We start from the raw sequence: 21875 nt of genomic DNA, 5'->3' as shown, positions 1-21875 counted from the left end.
TATCATGATGATTATTTCATAATGTATTTTATTGTCAGATCACTATGTTGTACAGCTGAAAAATAACACAATATTGTACATCAACTGTACTTCAACTTTAAAAAAACCTACCCTATGAGGTAGGTACTATTGTAAACCCCATTTTATGTATGAGGAAACTCATCTGACAGCAACTTGCTACAGGCAGCATATTATGGAACCAACCCCATGAACATCAAACAGCAGTAACTCTACAGGCAATACTCAAAGAACTTCAGATTTTCTTTCCAATTATTTGCAAATTTGGGGTGGTTTAATATTTAAATTACTTGTACCCTAGCATTTTCTTTTTGAAGGATGGCCTTAAAGAAACTTAAAGAATTTTAAGCATACCCTTTGGGACAGACAGGAAGGAAATCCAAGCAGAGGGAAAGGCCTGCAAGCAGTGTTAAGCAAGAACTGTTGCAGAAAGTAACACATTGGCATGGCTCCAGAAATGGTTATAGGTAATGAATATACTGCTATAAATTGGCTAAATTTAAGGACTGCTTTACTGTGGATAACTGGACCAAGTGACCTGCAAAGGGCCTCCTGGCTCAAAGATTTGATTTTTCTACTATAAGAAGATTCTTATTTCATTTTAAATCAAATCATTTCAGTAAAGGTCAACTGAATCCCTTCTATGTGTTGTCTCTTCAGTATCAGTATCCCTTCTAAATTTATGAGGTTTTAAATGGTTTGTGTCCCCAGATTATTAAAATAACTAATGCTCACTGCAGAAAACTGAGAAAAATATACTTTGGAGTATTTTATTTTTTCTGTATGTAAATATTCTGCCTCTATGTTTAAGAGTACATTATGAGTTTTTTCCAATGATCTGAAAAATTCTCAGAATGCGTTTAATGAAGGCATAATATTCCATTCAACTGCTGTTCAATAATAGCCTCTGCAGCACTATTTAAGCACAAAGTTATCCTGCGTTGCTGCAAATTGCTTTTCACAATATTTTCATCATTTTAAATGATCCCAAGATGATGTTTCTTGTAGAGAAATATTGGTCACATTGCTTTTTATTACATATGCCAGCAAGATTCCTACAATCAAATACACACACACACTTTCACACATCAAACAACCAAACTGCTTTCTGGAAATATTGAATCAATTTATATTACCATCAGCATTATCTGAAAGTTCATTTTATCACACTCCTCTAAACACAGATTCTTCTCAATCTTCTTCAATTTTAGAAGCAATTTTAGAAATTTTAATTTTGGTTTATGTGATTACTAGTATTAAATACAATGTCTTACCAATTTTTAAAAGTTCTTTATATAGGACATTGAATTAAGTCTGACATTACAAGTTATATTCTCAGTTTATTCACTAATTTTAATTCATGGTGTTTCCTGATATAAAGATATTTTAGGGGCTTCCCTGGTGGTGCAGTGGTTGGGAGTCCGCCTGCCGATGCAGGGGACACGGGTTCGTGCCCCGGTCCGGGAAGATCCCACATGCCGCGGAGCGGCTGGGCCCGTGAGCCATGGTCGCTGAGCCTGCGCGTCCGGAGCCTGTGCTCCGCAACGGGAGAGGCCACAACAGTGAGAGGCCCGCGTACCCCAAAAAACAAAAAACAAACAAACAAAAAGATATTTTAAATTTGTATGTAGTCAAATAAACTCATAATTTCCCTTCATAATTTTTCCCTCTAAGATAATTCATACTACTCTTCTGATTCAATTTTTTATATTGATGCCTTAAATGTACCATTAATGTATTCATATATGTATATAATCTGTATGTAAAATCTGTTATATATTATACACATGTACTATGATATGTGTGCATATATATTATATATATATATTATGATGTGGCAGTACAATTATATTTATTTATCAGTAGTCAATTTGCCAAGCATCATTTTTTGACTAATCCTTACTGTCCTCATTCATTTGTGATGCTCCATTCTACCCATACGTATTAGTATTTTATATACAAATACACACACACACACACACACACACACACACACACACACATATATCAGCACCTTTGTCAGGGCCATATAGCTACTAGATATAACTACTGGAATGTTCTACCAATAGAGTCTTTGACTAGCTCTCTTTTTAAACTCAGTCAGATTTAATTCTGTTGCAAAAAGGAAAAAACTTCATACTCTTTATCCTACCTAACCCCTGCCCTGAATTCCTTCTGCAGAAAATTGGAAGCAACTGAATGTACCCCATAACCTACTTGAATAACAGAAAAAAATATAAACCTGAAATAAAATTGAAAGCAACATGGAGCCACTAGAAATGGTGCTACCCCCAGATCAAAACAGTGGAAAAAAATTTTAACATAAAAAACATATAGGAGCAAAGTGACTGCTCAATCCAGAAATCATGAGAAACATGACAGATCCAAGGGTATGATACTGAAAGATTTCATGACATTTTATATACTGCTAAGTTAAAAGAAAGATAAGGAAGGTGTAGAAAAATTTATAGAGCCATACCACAGAATACTCTACATTCATGAGGAACCTATAAACCCTAAGAAGGAAATACAAAGGCTTACCAAAAAACCTCTCTCAATAAAACTCTGAAATAACTCCCAGATCAGAGGGAGGTAGGAATAAAGAATGGGCATTGGTGTTTAGATGGAAAATTAAGACATAATCAAACATACAAACATCATACAATATTTAACCTGTCTAGAGTCTTTCTAAAATAAGTATAATTTTTGCATGGATGATCGTCCCAAAGATTCAGGACCTGTAAAATAGGAACAAGGCTCTGTACAACTTCTAAGAGGCCCAGAAACTCTACATACGATTGCCACCTGGAAATTCCCTCTTCTCCCTCAAAGAATTATAGGAAGAATGACTCTAGCAATCAAAACCTGTATTCATTGACAAGTGAACAAGGATCCTTACTTGGGTTTTGAAATGTACTCAGCTACCTGCTGTATGTTGACACTCAGATGAGCATGTGTGTTTGTGTGTGTGTGCATGTATGTGCATTATGTGTATGTGTGTGCGTGTATGTGTGTGTATATGAATTAGAAGACAAAATAAAGCTGAAGTGTGGGGAGGGCATATTCTCAATATAAATAACAAGGGGAAAGGTATATTTGCAACTTCAATAATATTTAAAGTGTTCCTACAAGTCAATAAGAAACAAATTTTAAATCCAATAGGCAAAGAATTCCAGCACACTAGCCATAGGGAAAAAAAATGATAATGGCCAATAAGCATAAAAACGGTGCTCAGTCTTACAAACTCAGGAAAATGAACATTAAAACAATGAGATGCCATTTTTCTAAACTGGATTGGTATAAAAATATAATACACACTGTTGGTGAAAGAAAAGAGAAACTGGCATTCTCACGTAAAGTTGGTAAGCAAATAAATTAGTTCAGCAATTTAGGAGTGGATATATATACTTATCTCCAAAATGTACTTTTAACTTAACCAAAGCAAGCTGCTTACGTGTTCATCTCTGTGTTGCAGAAAAGCACAAGAAGGAGTCTAGAAAAATGGACAAGAAAATATTAACAGTAGTCAACTCTGGGTAAGAGAAAGTTGGGGGACAGTATGGAGAAGGGATGGTCTATATTTTTATATGATACGTACTTCCTCGGTTATTTAATTTTTATGAGCATGTATTTATATATTGAATACATGATTTAAATATACTTAAATAACATTAAAAACTTTAACAGTCTAGATGGCTTGTCTCCTGATGTGACTGAATCATCAACTCTATAATCAGTATAACTACCATTAATGAAAAGCATTCTAATTTAATAAAAACATCTTCTTGAATATTCTTCCGGTAAAAAGAAGCATTTCTTACACTTATGATAACATCTAAACTCAGTTTTAAGAACTAAAATTTGGACCATAACAACTTCACTGTTTTTATTTTTCTCACCAGTATTAACCTCAAGCAGCTGAATAGTCAATAATAAATAGCTAGATAGAATCTTCAAATCACATAGAGAGATCTGTCATAAATTTGTGGTCGTCATTCCTGCTGTCCATATCATTTTGGTTATCCTCATTCCAGGCACTGGGAAGACTGCACTTTCATATCAACTTGAAATGAGGTGTGGCCATGTGGCTTGCTCTGGCCCATAAAATGGCAACAGAAGTAATGCAAGGAGTCTTCAAGAGCAAATGCATGCTGACAACTTCTCATTCTCACCGCCACAAGGATACTCCAAAGGGCAACTGCACTATTAGCTTATATCCTTGAGTGAGGATGGATGACATGGAGCAAATCTCTTGGGTAACCCAACATAACCCTGTAGTATAAGTGAGATACTCCTGGGCTATTTTAAAACGGGGAGAGTTGAGTGTTGTTTATTCCTGCAGCATAACTTAATCTATCCTGATACAAAAGTCTTAAGATCCATAAATTTTCACAAATTCAAACAAGCTTTAAAATTGTCATATTTCATAATTTAAAAGGCAAAGGGATGCATTCTAGGACTAACGAAACAGGAGGAATCTCAGCTAGTGTAATTCTATAGTCACTACAGTAATGTTAGATTCCTTGAAAAGGAGTCAGAGACGAGCCATCATCATCAGTGTCTGAGTTCACAGAGGCGGGGGCTGGGGGTCTTCAGAAGGGGCTCAGATGTTGTAAGGAATGCATCAATAGTTAACAGCTTGGGCTTTAAAGTCAAAAGGCCAGAGTTCAAATCTCAGACATGCTGTTTACTAGCTGTATGACTGTAGGCAAATTAACGTGTCTAGGCCTTTCTTCCCTCATCTATGAAACTAGGAAAATAAAATAAAAACCAACTACATAGCACTTACTCTGTACCAAGGCAATACTATGAGTATTTAATACAAATTAATTCATTTAATTCTCCTAACAACTCTGTGTGTATACTAATATCACCCTCATTTTACAGATGAGGAAACTGAGGTATTAGAGAAGTTAAGTGGCCTATCTGAGGTCCACACTGGAGCGTGACAAGCTGGGATTGGATGTCAGGCTGTCAGGCTCTGAGTCACAACCATTATTGTGTGAGGATGAGTTAATGTGCGAGAACTCTACACCTACCACGAGCACAATTTTATACACATTTCATTGACTCCTTTCAATAATGCTATGAGGTGATTACTATCATTACATACATTTACAAAGGAGCACCTGGCTTAGATGAATTATGAAAGAACACTTTTGTAGCAATGGGTACAATGAGCTAGAGCAGGACAAGAGGAGAGAGGACTGATAGAGATTTTTTGCAATAATCAAAGGTGATGATAAAGATGGAAAGGAGGGAGAGATCTGAGAAATACAGAAGAATGGAAAGAAAATTTTTAGAGTAAAAACAGGAAGAGAATGAAAAAAGTATCTATCAAAGAAACCAGGACTCTAGAAGGGTCAGCAACCCTAGCCTCATGCCAAATCTGGACCACCACCTGTTCGTGTAAATAAAGTTTTATTGAAACACAGCCACACTCAGTTGTTTATATATTCTCTGTGGCTGCTTTTGCTTGACAACAGCAGAATTGAGTGGTTGCAATGGAACCTATCTGGTCTGCATAGCCGAACATATTTACCATTTTGCACCTTAAAGAAAAATTCTGCCAATCTTCGCTCCAGAGAAGCCCTGGCCAATAGAAATTTCTGTGATGATGGAAGTGTTTCATATCTCCACTGCTCAACAGGGTAGCCACTAGCCACAAGTAGCTGGCTAAATTTAAATTCAAACTAATTAAAAGTAAATAAAATTTAAAATTTAGTTCTTCAGTTGCACTAGCCACCTTTAAAATACTCAATAGCATCATTAGCTAACATAAATTAATTTTATTTAATTCGAATTACATTAAACTTAAATTTAAATAACCACAGATGGCTTACTGGCTACTATATTGAACAACACAGTTGTAGGGAATTTCAAAGAGGTAGATGTGGTCCCCAGAGTTAAATACTATAGAGAGACCAAGCAAGGTAAAGACTTCAAATCAGTCCATAGAATTAAGCAACAAGTAGGCACTGATGATCTTTGGGAGAGTAATTTGGGTAGAGTGACAAGGCCTGAGGCCACCTTTCAGTGGATGCAAGAGTGTATGGGAGAGGAGGACCTGGAGAATAGACAACATGGCCAAGAAGTTAGCATGTAAAGAGAAGGGGAATGTTCTAGCTCCTCTTACCTGTGCAAACCTTTCAACTGAATTTTATTAAAAGAGAAGGGTGAAACATGAAGGTAGCTGAGGGGACAGGGACTGAAAACTAATGGAAATACTGTTTGTTTTCTAATGGCATTGGCAAGTGGGAAAGTAAAAAACAGGGCAAAGTTCAGGTCATGTTTGGGAAGTCCAAGTGCATCCGTGCCACTGAAAGAAGAGACCTGTGTTTTGGGGTGGGAGCATAACAAGAGCTAAGGCAAGAAAGACCAGCGCAAGCCTTACCTTAAAAGCCCTGAATACCTCATTAAGAAAGGGGAGTGCCCTCTTCAGAAAGGGATTTCAGGTCACTCTTGGGAGGCCAACGGGGAAATACAATCAGTTAGGATCTATTGACTAGCCTAGAAAGTCACAGGAAGTTAAAAAAAAAAATGTGGGGTAGGTATAGAAACAAATCAAAGGAGATAGAAGTAGGAAGAAGGGTTTATCAAAGAAAACTGAGGTCACATCATTTCTGTGTATCAGGTTCATGTTCTCTTTAAGGGACACCTGAAATAAGAAAGAAAACTACATAATTTTGAAATAAGAGAGGGAATAACATTTTGTTAATTACCAATAATGTGCCAGGTTCTGAGTTTCGTAAATCGTTTAATCCACGCACTACCCCTTCAGGAAGACAAGGTTATTCCTATTTTACAGACAAGAAATGAGGCTTAGAGAGGTCGAATAACTTCCCAGAATTATCAAACTAACACATGGCACACTGGAACGCAGTGCTTTTCCACTCCAGGGAAAATATGATGAATTTCCAATTTTCCATGTCTGTGTGCTCATTTGAGTAATTCTTATACCCTCACTAGACACTGTTTCCTGCGAGCAAAGACCATGTGCTAGCTCATTAATGGCACACAGCAAATGCTCAATAATTATTTTTATCTTTTTTAACATTTTTTAATTAATTAATTAATTTTATTTTTGGCTGTGTTGGGTCTTCGTTGCTACACGCGGGCTTTCTCTAGTTGCAGTGAGCAAGGGCTACTCTTCGTTGTGGTGCATGGGTTTCTCATTGAGGTGGCTTCTCGTTGTGGAGCACGGGCCCTAGGCACGCGGGCTTCAGTAGTTGTGGCATGTGGGCTCAGGAGTTGTGGCTCGGGGGCTCTAGAGCGCAGGCTCAGTAGTTGTGTCGCACGGGCTTAGTTGCTCCGCGGCATGTGGGATCCTCCCGGACCAGGGCTCGAACCCGTGTCCCCTGCATTGGCAGAAGATTCGTAACCACTGTGCCACCAGGGAAGTCCCTCAATAATTATTTTTAAATATATGTTACAAGTGTGAATGAATGTGAATTGAAGTAGTACTCTTCTGACACGTTAACACAAATAAGTAAAAGAGTCTCATGAGGTAACTGCTCAGCAAAAACAATGACTCACTCAAAAGACTACTATTGCATACAAACAGAGAAGGCTTTAAACATTTTTAAGAGAGCATCATATTGCTTTGTTCACACTGTGACATCCCATCTAAATTACAGGTACTTGGCCTTGGGCAGTATGAACTGACTGTTCCGGGAAACCCTCCAAACTGGGTAACTGCTTACTTGGGGCAGCATAATAACCTCATGTTAATTGAACCACTAGGATATTGTTTTTGTAAAAGTAGTTGGAAAGCACATCTATCTCTCTCTAGGACAATATTTTAACAGAGAAACATGACGCGAAGAGAAATCTGTTCTTTAGCCTACGGATACTTTCCACATGAGTACACTCAGAACCTGGCCCCATCCCACTAGCTTTCGCCACAGATTGCCCCCATCTCAGCATGAAAGGACAGCCCAGGCATCTACACCTCTGCCAGATCATCTCGGATTAAAACTGAGTGAACTGCCAGTGAGAAATGCAGCCAACAGGAAAAAGAATAAAAAGAAAGGCTTTCAAGAAATCAATACCTGTTATCTGAACTGGATCCACTGTCAACAGAGAGAGAAGGCATGAATGAAGGATCCTAAAGATCCTCAGGTTGTGAGTCATGCTTGGCAGCTAAATTCAAAGCAGAAGATGAGGCCACAATTTTATCTTGTTTGTTTTATTTTTATTCTAGAGGAAATGCAGGAAAAACAAAGAATTGAAGCAAAAGGAAATGGGATTCAGCTTAATTCAAACACGGAAAAGATAAAATTATAATTAAAACTAAAGGTCAAATGTAAAGGTGAAGATAGAGATGTTTAAATTTCAAAGCATACATTTATTAAAATTTAAATATAATCCCCAATAAATATATGTTTAAAAGTACATTCTAAAGGAAAGTAAACTTCATCAGTCAGCCCTATTCAAGAGAGCTACTTAGGACACTCTTTGGAGCAGTGGTCCTCAACCAACCAACTCAGAAACAGGTCATGATGAGCTCATAAGGAACCAAACTCCAAATCAGAGCAGGTTCCTAGAAAACCAGACAGAGACCAGGATGCCCACGGGGACCCTAAGCAGGTAATCCTGAAACCTCAGAACCATCCAGGGAATCAGGAGGGGGCAGAAGAGGAGGTACATTCTTCAATGCGAACCGATATTTGTTGGAAGGGAGAGAAGATGCCTTTTAGCATTTAATCCTAATGATAGCCATGACAACGTGATGAAGACGGAACAAAAAGGAAAGGGGGAGAGGGAGAAAGGAGAAGAGAGAGCAGCCCCAGCACCATGCAGGGCAGGAGAAAGCCAATTTGTTTACATAGTGTCATCTTGCTCTGGTTAAGGAGAAATGGGAAGAAGAGAGGGGAGAAATAGGTAAGGGTTGAAACTAATGTGCTCTAAACCTTAGGTCTTTAGGACTGCATATTTTTTCTGTGTTCATATTACATCTTCATCTTAACTATCCATTTTTCTCTCTTTAAGGCTATAACTCAGGCAAAATGATACGCTGCAGTGTTCTGATGAAACTGTCCTCTACAGCTGATGCTCCCAGAAGGTAGACACCATATTCATTAACTCATTCTGCACACTTAGCTCAGGCCACAGAGAGATGTTCTATCCAAGCTCTTATTAAAGTGGAAGAATACAATCAATCATTTTAGAAGGTCTAAAAAGAACTTTTTCTTCCCATTGAGCCTTGTAAATTATTCTGAGATTGTTTCTATAAAGACTATGTAATTGAGGGAGATACACAGGGAGCATCAATTTTGTTTGTTTTATTGCTTAAAATAAAACGATCTGAAGCAAATGTGACACAATGTTAAGATTTTACAACACCCAGTGTTCAGTGTCCACTAAATTATTACCTTTATTTATTCTCTAAATGTTTCGTAAGGAAAAAGACTGTGGAGTCTTATTCACAATATTTATTAATATTTTTGGAGAAAAATTTTGACAATATACATCAGAAAGTGTATAATTTCTCGTTGACCCAGAAATCATCTAAGAATTCATCAGCAAGAGGGAAGGAAAGAAAGAAACAGAGAGAGACAGATGGACAGTCAGACACAGGGACAGAGAAATCTTTGGAACGCTGCATCCAAAAAAGCAAGAATTTCTGCAAGTAAAGAGAAACCACCTAAAAATCAACAGGAAGGGATTGTGAAACAAATAATCTTACATTCACCCAATATATTTAAATAGTCGGCATACACTAAAAATCATGAAATAGAAGAATAAAGGAATGGAAACATCACAACTTATTCCAAGTGGGAAAATGAGTTATCAAACAATATGAACAGTATAATTCCATTTTTCTGTAAGAACAAAAATAGAGACGCAGAGAGTCAAACAGACTGATAAACAGACAGAGATCATAGATTTTTTAAAGGCACAACACATACAAAAACTATGTGTGTACAAAAACTGGTGGTGAATCTGAATAAGGTTTGCAGTCTAACTAACTGTATTGTACAAATGTCAGTTTTGGTTTTGATAATGTACTATAGTCATGTAAGATGTTACCACTGGGGAAAGCTGAGTGATGGGTACAAATGACCTCTTTCTACTATTTTTGCAACTTCTTATGAGTCTACAATTATTCCAAAATAAAAATTTAAAAAGAAAATAAATAAAAGACTTAAGGGAAATATACTGACTATACCCAGATATATACTAAGAATTATTTACATACTGAACTATAATTGATATTCCACCTATTTTGGCTTTCCTGAGTTTATCTGATTAAAACTTAAAGTAATACTGCACCTTTGTGGGGGAAATGCATAAACCTAAATTTCAATCAGAATTACTTTTGAATAAAAAATATCAATGAAAAGTAATTCAAAACTTAGATCTCAAACCTAGACTTTGTGATTATAAAACCTCTGCTCTTTTACCTAAGCCAGATTATATCCCCTCCAACTTCCCACCTTCACTCTCACCAAAACAACTTTACACATAGACAGAAACTAAATCCAACTTAACTAACCAGATACCACTGAGTGTAAGTTAAAACATTAAGAAAAGTAACCTACTGTACGGCACAGGGAACTCTACTCAGTGCTCTGTGGTGACCTAAATGGGAAGGAAATCCAAAAAAGAGGGGATATATGCATACGTATAGCTGATTCACTTTGCTGTAGAAATTAACACAACATTGTAAAGCAGCTAGACTCCAATAAAAATTAATAAAAAAAGAAAAGTAGACAAAATTTTTCTTTTTTCCCTAGTTTTATCATCAAAAAATCTAAGAACAAGGTCACAAACTACATCTTTGTTCTATCCTTGCCAATTCTCCCGTTATCTATATATCATATCATAGATAAAACATACTCCACTCACATTTTGATAATTTGAAACTTGGATACAGTGCAGCCTGCTCAATTATCCAAGAGTTCATTATCCAGCTGGTGCTAACCAAGCCCCTTATGTCTCTTTATTTTCTTTTTTGTTACTCGTCTTTTCTTCACCTTCCTGTGTGTTAGCACCTCTAGCAGAAAATGAGAGGCTGCACAAAGGGATAAAATTAAAATTGGTTGACTCTTTTATCTATTAAAGGATTCATTGGTTACAAAATGACCACTGTTCATCAAAATGTGAGCCTGAATGCTCTAGTTACTCACACCTCAACAGTCAAAGGTAATTCAGAATAGACTGTAAAATAAAAGCAAATTTTATTACTCATATTTTCAGAAAATAATAACTAGGTAGTTCATATCACTCATGATTACTCTCCTTTTATTAAACAGGAAAATGAAAGCTGTCTTATTACAAGCAAAAACACTTTTTTTTCCTTTGATGTATGAAATCATACCTCAAAGTTATACTCTACCTGGACTCTCATTCAGCACCTGGAATAGTGCCTGGCATGTAGGAGGCATTCAAACATTTGATTAGTGAACAAGAGAAAGAATGAGAGAATAAATGAAGAACAAATGAGTTAGGAATGGATAAGTTCTAGAGCCAAAAAACTCCACTTTTAACAGGTCAACAAACGTGTGTGTGTGTGTGTGTGTGTGTGTGTGTGTGTGTGCGCATCTGACTTGTTTTTAAATCTGTTAACACCAGTAGTATGAGGATAAAACAGGATTAACTGGAGAGGAAATATGACACAATGAGAAGCTGATACACTCTAAAGTCTAACAGATTTGGTTTTTCAGCCAAGATCCGCCACCTGCATTCTAAGTGAACATGAGCTAGTTACTTTACTTTGCCTAAATTCTTCTTTAAAAACGTATTCTCTTGAGAAGTTAAGAAACTATGGTAAGGAGTATTACTGGTGCTATTCTTACTGTGATAATATATTTTGTATTGTGTAACACTTCAACACATACCACAAACACATTCACATATGTGCATGCACACACACTCATACAAGTATACATGTACAGAGTAAAATCATCTTTTAGGATTTAAGAGATTTTGATTTGAGTATTATTATTTCCATCAAATACAATATTTGAAACAACTAGATATTTAATAAGAAAAAGAAAATCTTCCTAATTAAAATTTTTTTCTAATTATAAATTTAAAAATTAATCCTTTTATAAATTAATTAAACTAAGGAAAGGAAATTTCATTACGTTGGATCTACTAAGGCTGTAACAACAAATTACATTTCAAACAGTTCTTGAAATATTTGGGTGAAATGAGATGTTTAGAGTAGATATATGTAGAAGATCTTGAGCAGTCAGAACTCAATATTTTTAAATCATAATAAAATCAGATTTGCATTTTTCTAAAATTCAAGCTTTTATCAGATTAAGATCAGCTTTTATTCCCAACAATGTAAATATTAACATTTTTATCATTTGTGGCAATACCATAAATGTATCCTAGAGAAATAATATTTTTATGTAATCTCATAGCTGTCACTTTTTTCTTTCTTTCTAAGTTTTTTAAATGGAGGTATAATCCATATATAACATTATATTAATTTCAGTCTATAACATAATGATTAGATATTTGAGTACACGGTAAAATGATCACCGTAAGTCAAGTACCATCTGTCACCACACATAGTTACAAACTTTTTTCTTTTCTTTTCTTATGATGAGGACTTTTAAAATTTACTCTCTTAGCAGCTTTCAAGTATGCAATTCAGCATTATTAACTGTAGTCACCACGCTGTCCCTTACATTCCAGGACTTATTTAATCTTGCAACTGGAAGTCTGTACCTTTTGACCACCTTCACTCATTTCACCTACCCCCAACCCCCTCCCCTTTGCCAACCACCAGTCTATTCTCTGCATCCATGAGCTTAGTTTTTGTTTTGTTTTGTTATTTGTTTGGGTTTTTAGAATCCACATATAAGTGAAATCATATAATATTTGTCTTTTATTACTTTTAACCAGTGGGCTTTCTTTGGTAAATAAAATTTGGTTTATCTGGTTAAGATATTTACTAAAAAAAAAAGACTAAAAAATGATAATCTGGTAACATGATACTGATACAACTCTTAAATCAGAAATTCTTGGAACCTGATATGTGCCGAGACAACTTTCCCAGTCCACACTCACATGGGAACTTGGTCTGTACCATATAAGTAAAGTATTTCCCTCCTTGCAGTATGTGTGTCTTTGGCTTGAGGACTCGATAAATATGCTGAAGAGAAGCAAAAGGAGCCAACTACCTCATAATAAAACTTAGACTCATGAAGACAAGAAAATTTCAGACCCTCTGATGCCTAGATAGAAAGAAGATTCATGGATCATTTTGGGTCTTGGTGGGATGGATGATTCAGGTAATATCTACCTGTAATTTATATAAGAACCTAGATTTAGAAGATGGATTAAGAAGGTTAATCTCTATATGGTGAAGTTTTAAAATCAATTTGATGGATATATATAAGGTTATGGGCATTCCACTGCAGAGATAACAAAGATGACTGAGATCTGACCCCTGGCCTTCTATCACCTAGTTGTGATTTTTTTAATTACTGGTAAGAGAAAAGTATCAGTGGAGTATGAGCTTATATAGTGGGCATATAGTGACTAAATGGAGATGGGAATTGAGCATTCTTTGCCAAACTAGCTTAAAGGGAAATAAGATTCAAGGTGATGGGCTTTTTAGGAAAGAACCATTTGTCAAGAAGACATGTACAAGTTGACTCTGGGAAAACAGTGAAGATTTACATTCCACTAAAATGAGAGGAGAGTGGAAGACACATAGAAACCTAGGAGACAAATGGGGGAAAGGAAGTTACATCTCTGATTAAAATTTCTTTTTTAATTTTAACATTGTTCTCATTCCTTTGTACTTTCTAGGTACAGTCATATGACAACCAGACAGAAGAAGTTAAAGAGTGTAGTCACAACTCATTATCAAAATTAGGCTTTTACCATGTGACCCAATGGGTGTGAAAAATTAAGTCTACCGCTATATTACAAGTCACTTAATCTCTCTGTCCTTTAGTTTACACAGTCATAAAAATGCATTATAACTAAACCTATCTTGCAAGGTGTCAGAAGGATTCAAAAAATACATACAGTCTTAGCACAGCATCTGACCCAGAGCAAGTGCTCCATAATTAGTGACTGCTGTTGTATTGCCATGGGTGTTATTACTGTTGTTATTATTATCATTATTGAGAGGCATGCCTCAGTTTTAAAGAAAGGAATGAATAGCTCAGTCATGAGCTACAGAATAATCACATGGGAGTTTCCTTCTCAATCTATTACAGGCTCTCCAAATATTATTGTGTTTCACGCCTTAAACACTCAAAGGAAAATTTAACATTCTTAGATCATTTGTTCCCCAAAGTTTTGCAACACCTATGGTATAACACATGTAAGTGAGACAGCCCACAACTCATGGTCCTTGTACTGGATTTCAAAAATAAGATATTCATATTAGAACCAAGAGAGACAGATGCAATATGATTCCTAAAAAAACTCATATCTGCACTTAACATACGCCATTTATCAAGGCCTGTCCACCTGCACTAGGATCAAGATGAAAAGCAATGAAAGCAAAACAGCAAAGAATACTATACTTGAATGCATTAAAAAAGAAATCAAAATCAACAACTTCCATAATTACAAACATACAACAAGTCCTACTATTTTCTTTTACTGGGAAGTTGGAGGAAAAGAAAATTTTCAAATATTCATAATTAGATGAATTAATTAGGCTACTTACCACCATGTTCTCATAAAAATAATGTTAAAGCATACTACAAGCAATGAGTAATGTGGTCATTATAGACTTTCCTTAAGCCAGAAAACCAACACAGCATTTTTAAGAGAAGGGCTTAATATTGTTTTCTACTGTCCAGGAAACATTTCTAAAGTAGGTAACAATTAATATAAAGCCCCTCTCCCACCACTTTTGGGACTGTTGTACACATTTTAAATATTTTATATAAAAAATACAGTTTATTTTTTCAAAGAACATCAATCTATTATTCCAGATACAATAGGGATATTTTCCAAATGTTTCTGACATGTAGATCCAGATTTTTTAAATTACTTTTAGTGGTTTCAGTGGAGAAGGGTTAAGAAAAGAAAAAAAAAACTAAAATTAACTAAGACAATTACTATAGAAACAATATAATGTAGTATATATTTAGATAGAGTACAGACACTAAATTCAGACTGCCTGGGTTCAAATCCTAGATCTGTGCTACTTACTTGTTTTGTATGTTTAGGCAAGTTTCTTAAACTCTCTGTGTCTCCATTTCCATACCCATTAAACGAGAATAAAAGGTACCCTACATCACAGGGTTGTTAGAAATATTAAATAAATTCAAGTACTTAATTAAATTTAAGTACTTAGTATTGTACCTGGCTCATAGCATGAATTCCATAAAGCTTAGCTGTTCTCACTATATGCTGGACATTCACTATTTATGTACATGAGCAAACTTACTCATTCTAACAGTCCTAGAAGTTATTATTGTAGATTATATATATATTGTTGATTTCACAATCAATAAAGATAGGCTGGATTACACACAGTAACAATGGCAAACTCTCAACAACTTGAAAAAACGTTTACTTCTCACTCATTCAACTTTACTGAGGCTTCAAGTGGACTCCCAAAAGCATTGTCATCTATGCATTTTTGCTCAGCAATCCAGGCTACAGGTGCTTCCACGAAGGATCTGACAGACCAGAGGGGACTAAGGATTGAAGCACTGGCCACTAAATGTTTCGCCAGGAAGTGACACACCTTAGTCCGGTTGCATTAGCCAAAGCTAATCACATAACTAAGCCTGGGTGGGGAAAACCAAACCTCCTGTGTGCTGTAGAGAACAGACATTGCTGAACAAGAATACCCACCACGGTCCCCATTTTATAATTATTTGGGACGATGTATTGTTCAAAGAGTGGGGCCTAAGTTTTAACCCAGATCAGTCTGTTTTTCTCCACTAATAATGATCCTCAATAGATTTTTTTTTCTCCTACCCACCAAAATAGCTTATCGCAGGGGTCCCTAACCCCGAGGTCAAGGACCAGTAGCTGTCCGTTGCCTGTTGGGAACCGGGACACAGAGCAGGAGGTGAGCAGTGGGCTAGCGAGCTCAGCCTCATCTGCCGCTCCCCGCCACTCCGCATTGCTTGTGTTACCGCCTGAACCATCCCCCCACAGCCCTCACTGTCCGTGGAAAAATTGTCTTCCACAGCATTGGTCCCTGGTGCCAAAAGGTTGGGGACCGCTGGCTTATCGTACAAATTCCCATTAGTAACAGTGACAAACCTCATTCGGCCTTGATTAAGCAGGGAGAGTTGGGAAGAAGGCAATGTCAGGGCATTTGTGGTTTAGAAAAGCACTAAATTCTCAACTGAGAATCGATGAAACTCTACGAAAACTTTAAAAAAGTGTGGAGAGAAAGCAAAGTGAGATTAGTGCAAAAGTAGATTTTTCTAAGCTCCGATGCATTTGCCTATAGTCATTTTAGCAAACAGTCAATAATAATGATTTTATGTCCCTTCGACTACTAAATGTTTTTACCATTTTATTGTACTAGTTGTTTTTTTGCACAAATATCTATATTGATCATGTCTACAGCAGATACTGAGCATTCTCTTTTCCCTTAATCTTCCCAAATTTCTTTTACTTAACTGATGTCACTTGGGAGACATCTTAAAAATTATACTTGGGAAATGTTGTTATTCGAACACCAAAACCTAAGGAGAACGCATTACTATTGTCCAGAGTTATCTCTTAAATCAAAGACCTACAGACTTTAGATGTGTTTCTTCCACTGAGAGCAACTTATATGTTAAATCACTAAAATTCACTACTTACCTAAAAGTTATAAATCAAACGCTATCCTTCTCTAACAATGTATTTGAAAAACCTGTTTTCAGCTATTCTAAGATTTCCAACTGGACTATTTCAAACTGTAAACTCTTAAACTTCAATTTTCCTAGATAGTATAAGAATAATACTTCTCCTTTCTATGCACTGTCGCTTACCTCATTTGGCCATAATACCCGAAAAAGTTTTAAAAAGTTCTCTAACCACATGGTTTAAATAATTAATTTCTACATTCAGATGTGCTTCCTAAAACTGTAAAGAAGTTATTACATTCATATATATTATCACAAAGATTCATTAGCCTCCCACATATTTCTCTCACAAATGTCACACCACAATGGAAAGCAATGATCTCCCTCATGGAGTTGCTGCTTAAGCAGAAATTCTTTAAAAAAAAAAAAAAAAAGAAAGAAAGAAAGAAAGCAAATTAAAAGAAGAAGGAGGAGGAGGAGGAGGAGAAACAAATAATTTCAACCACTGGATTTTTTTTTTTCTCAACTAACAGTATATAGCATGAACAAAGGAAAAGTAAGCCACCTTCCAGGAGGTGATAAGAATTTGGACTTTCTCCCACACTTGGTCACAGCTGATTGAATTTCCATTGTTCATTGATTGTGCCATTTGTCAGGCAATCCATCCTTGCTTATGTAATCATAGCATTCCAGTAGTTCACTCTGTTCTGTCCTGAACATTCAGCAGCATGACAGAGAAAATTACACACAGAACAGCACCAAGCCACTGACCTTTAGAATATAAAATAAGGCAGATCTTTTGAAATCGGTCTTTGTTGAAGAGGTTATCTGAGGGACAGTATTTCTAACAGGCCATTTTTCATCATGACCAGGTACCTTCATAAAATATTTTTTATTTATAAAAAATGATAATTTAAATTTTAAATATACCTGTACTGTGCACAATATTATGAATAAATTCATTTCATTGAGAGCTTGTCAAAAGGGGACACATTTTTCATCTCTAGATAAAACTCTCACCTTCAAACCAGAATTAAATATAGTTTTAATAATACTTGATAAATATGAAGGAAATCTTACAGGAAAGAAAGAGAGAGAGAGAGACTGAATTTCTGAAACAGCTTAACGTGGCTGACTAATTGTTTGCCAAAGAATCAAAATTCAGTAAAGGAATTAAATTACTTTCTGGTTATATAAAATCCACATTATATTTTCCTTATTTGTGTTCTTTTGAAAGAATGTCAAACTCAGAAAAGTTGCAAGTACAAGATAAAGAACTTCCTTCCCTGTGAACCACTTATTGATATGATGTCTGAAACCCAAGAATAATTTAACAAATCAACAAATCTTAGTTCTTTCATCTTTTTTTAACTGTCTCCTTATCTTCCCTGTCAAACTTACAAGCAAATGCTTAGATATCTAGCTCACTAGAATCTCTGCAATATACAAGAAAATATAGATCTGCTGAGTAGCTTTTTACTCCATCTTTTAGACTTTTCCATTTTGTTTCTTCCATGAACTTGTGGTATCTACAGAAAAAAAAAAAGGTAAGAAACCACACAAAGTTCAACTTGTAAAAACACGGAGTCCTGTTGATGGGGAACAGGTTTCAAAATAAGCAAAATTCCCTTGATTCCTATTTCACAGATTTCTTCACTTCTGCCTTTAAACAAAGGATTCTCCTAAAGTGGGAGGAGGGGAAAGTAAAGATAGTGAGGAAACTATTTTTCAGGTAACCCAGACACCTCCACATGCTATCATCTTGTCTCCCCTTCCTGTCACTGTCAAACATCTCCATGGAACCTTTGCCTACCATCAGTTCACCCTGTAATGCAGGATTCTGGCTTTAGCTTTCATCTCTCCATTGACACCGCATTATTAAAAGTCACTGAGGATCCCTGAGTCAAAACTGCTTTCAATCCTCAATAGCCTCAAAACATCTCTAGAGCCCTTTACCGCTATTGATTTGCCCTATTTTTATCTCTTCTCTCCCTCTTACTCCACAGCACAAAAACATCCTGCTCTTCCTTCTCCTACTTCTTTGAACAAGCCTCATTCACTCTCATAGGTGTTTTTTTTTCCCTTTCTACTCGTCTTCTAAGTTCAGTTTTAAGTATTTTCTTCTTTCTCTCTCTCCCTCTCCTCTTTCTCCCTGTAAATTGCTCTCTCTCTCTCCCCACTTGGCATTCACCAAGCTTCAGCTCTCACCTCTTTACAAATTTCAGTCAAATCTATAATTCTACAAGTCCTCGCCAAGTTTTCAACTCATTACCTTTAATTTCACAACCAATTCCTCCACTTGGATATCTGAGTCAAATAGTCACGTTTACCATAACTTCTTTACTTCCCTACACCCCACTGCCAGGCAGTCACTATGTCTAATATAGCTTGCGACAGCAGGCACTCAGTTCCGGCCAAGTGTTGCAATGAAAGAATGCTGACTCACTGCTGACAGATATTCTGCTTTTTTTTTTTTTTTTTAAGAGAAGCCCCCAAAACTGAATCATGAAAGGAAATTTAGATTTTAGATGAAATCTTCCAATGTTTAAATACTGACAACTACTTTAAAAAGCAAACAAACAAAAAGCACCTGGGTCACACAAAACCTATCTGCAGGATTACAATCGGGTTGTGATTTACAGCCTAAGAAGTGAATGCAAATGCCTTAGCTTCTATTCCAAGCCTTCCCAAACCATCCTGAAACTACCTTCTGAATTTGAGTACCAGTAACTCAAAATAACCACTAGAAGCCAACTGGTCTACTATTCATTCTATCCTACAAGCATATTTGGTTCTTTCTCACCGCTATCCCTCTGTCATGTTTGTTCTGCACACAGAAGTGTTTTCCTTTCTAAGTCCTACTATAAGATTGAGAATAAATGCTATCATTTCCCTGAAAACTTCCTGGACCATATTAGCTTATATATTCCAAAGACATTAGTACCTAGTACTGTGTGTCAGGCACAGTCCTGGACGTTTTACATGCTCCCCACCACCACTATAATCCTAAGAAATTGATACTATCATCATTCTTATTTTATTCTTATTCAGTAAGGATACTGAAGCCTGTCCAAAGCAAGCGGCAGACCTGGGGTTGAACCCAAACATTTCTTGTTCCAGTGCAGAAAGAGTAGTAAATTCAAGTTTTGATCATCCACTATGTGACATGTGTTTTCTGCCAGGAAATTTTTAAATCCTTAACAAGACTCACCAGACCATTTACAATATGGCTCTCTTCTTCTTCTATTACTTCTTGATAATTTCCCTGCCTCATTAGCCTTCTTTCAGTTTATAGAATTTACTGAGCTACTTCACACCTCACGGACTTTGCTCTTTTCTTTGTCTGCAATGTTCCTCTCTCCTTCTGAGTCTAATCTCTACTCATTGTGATCTCAGTTTAACCATTTCTTCAAGACTCCTACCATGATCCTTCCAGAAAAGATTATGTTAAATCCCCCTATTATTTCATAGAATCTACTGCAACTCTAAATAAATAGGTTTGTAATAATTTATTTAATGTATGTCTCCCCTACCGCTGTGTAGTGAGTTTCTCCACTATCTCTTTCATCATTTTCTCTGTACTATACACACAGTGAGTGAATGATTGGTGTCTTTATCACTTATGAGCCATTTTAAGACCTGGAGGGAATTAAACAACCTTTATCTCATAGCTAGTAAGAAACTGAGATCTTGCATGTTAACCTAAACAATTTCCATTATAGAGATGTTAACCAAGCAGAAATCATTTTCTAATAATCTGCATTTAGTCAGAGACTTTTCCTTTTCAGCTTATAGTCGCTGTTAATGCATATTACATTCTAAACCAAACAGTATGTGAGAGTCTGATCATTGAATGTTGTTTAAAAATAAACTAAAATAGAATTGCAATGCTTCCAAAGAAAGGGATAAGGGATGACTCAGACTGAAGGGTTAACCACAATGCATGTAAAAGTGAATTGCCTAATTCTTCAGAGTGCCACAGCTGGATTTCAATTTCAGGAAAGGCAGCAGGATGTCTAACTCATCAGGAGAAAATAACCAAAACATCCATTCTGTTGCTCCAGGATTCCAGGAATTACTAGGAGTTCTAATTGCTTCACCTTCTATTGCAGTTCTCTAGTGAAGTCACTATAATAGAGAATTTAGTCCCCCCAAAGCTAGGTGTCAACAATGTGAATTAACCAACAAACTGTGAGGAAAGGTGGTTCTTCACATGTTCCTAAAGCACCTACATGTAATGTGTCTTTCAAAGATCTCAACGATTACAGTCCCAGAAATGTATTTTACAGGGCTATTGCCTACAATAGAAAGTCCCTAGTATATCACCCTTAAAGATTTCTATTCCATGCTCACGCTACTGCATTCATAAACCACTATTGGGTAGCTTATGCCATTATGAAAGCTAATATGCATTACTATTTATGTGTTGGGGCTTTCGGTAGGCCTATAGATTCAGAGGGGAGTTTACTTTCATGAAAAATGAACAGACAAGCTTATAATGAGGAAAGAGAATCGCTCTTGCCTCTCGGAAGCCAAAGGGCGTCAGAGATCTTGACTACACCTATGTCAGCTCCACCTAGAAGAGAACAATTAGCTGTAGCAACCCCTCCTCATTTTACTTAAGAACTTGGCAGTCAACATATCCCTTCCCCAGATCCCAGCTTCAAAAAGAAGTAAGCAAAGCACCTTCACATCAAATTGTGCCTGTATCCACTTACCACCTCCCAAGACATATAGAATCAAAAATCACCAGGTCTATGTATCCTGTTATCTGACTATCACTTTTCAAACTCATATGTCTGTTCTGTCCTAGAATCTAGGGACATAAATTTAAAAAAAAAAAAAAAAGACATTTGTCCTGCCCTTAAGTTTAGCTTTGCAGAAAAATGTTAACCAATGAGAAATATCTGCAAATAGGATTCAGATTGAAACCACGCATTGAATGAAGTTTCAGATTAGATGTATGGTCTGCTGTGTCTACTTGCCTCCCCAACTCTGCTCTGCCAACCAAACTCCTTAGTAAGATGGAATCACACTGCTAAAATAAATACTCAAAGACTTATCTGTTATTCACTTTGATCTGTTGGGCTGCTATAAAATAGGTACAGCCAC

At 36.2% G+C, this 21875-nt stretch overlaps 1 protein-coding gene across 9 annotated transcripts in view; it reads right to left on the bottom strand.

Annotated features, from left to right (window-relative positions):
• ACSS3 (acyl-CoA synthetase short chain family member 3) overlaps positions 1–21875 on the bottom strand; it is a 160286-nt gene that overhangs the window by 134583 nt on the left and 3828 nt on the right. The window contains exon 3 of one of the 9 annotated variants that reach the window (XM_067009820.1): positions 3473–3511. The exons of the other annotated variants lie outside the window; for them this stretch is intronic. Within the exon in view, the coding sequence (XP_066865921.1) occupies positions 3473–3511 (39 nt within the window). The remainder of the gene's footprint in view (positions 1–3472; positions 3512–21875) is intronic. 9 annotated transcript variants of the gene reach the window in all.

Source organism: Kogia breviceps, chromosome 12 (assembly GCF_026419965.1).
Source record: "Kogia breviceps isolate mKogBre1 chromosome 12, mKogBre1 haplotype 1, whole genome shotgun sequence".
In the NCBI taxonomy this organism is placed as follows: domain Eukaryota; kingdom Metazoa; phylum Chordata; class Mammalia; order Artiodactyla; family Physeteridae; genus Kogia; species Kogia breviceps.
The sequence above is the reverse complement of the archived record's forward strand: the minus strand, read 5'-3'. Positions and strand labels throughout refer to the sequence as shown.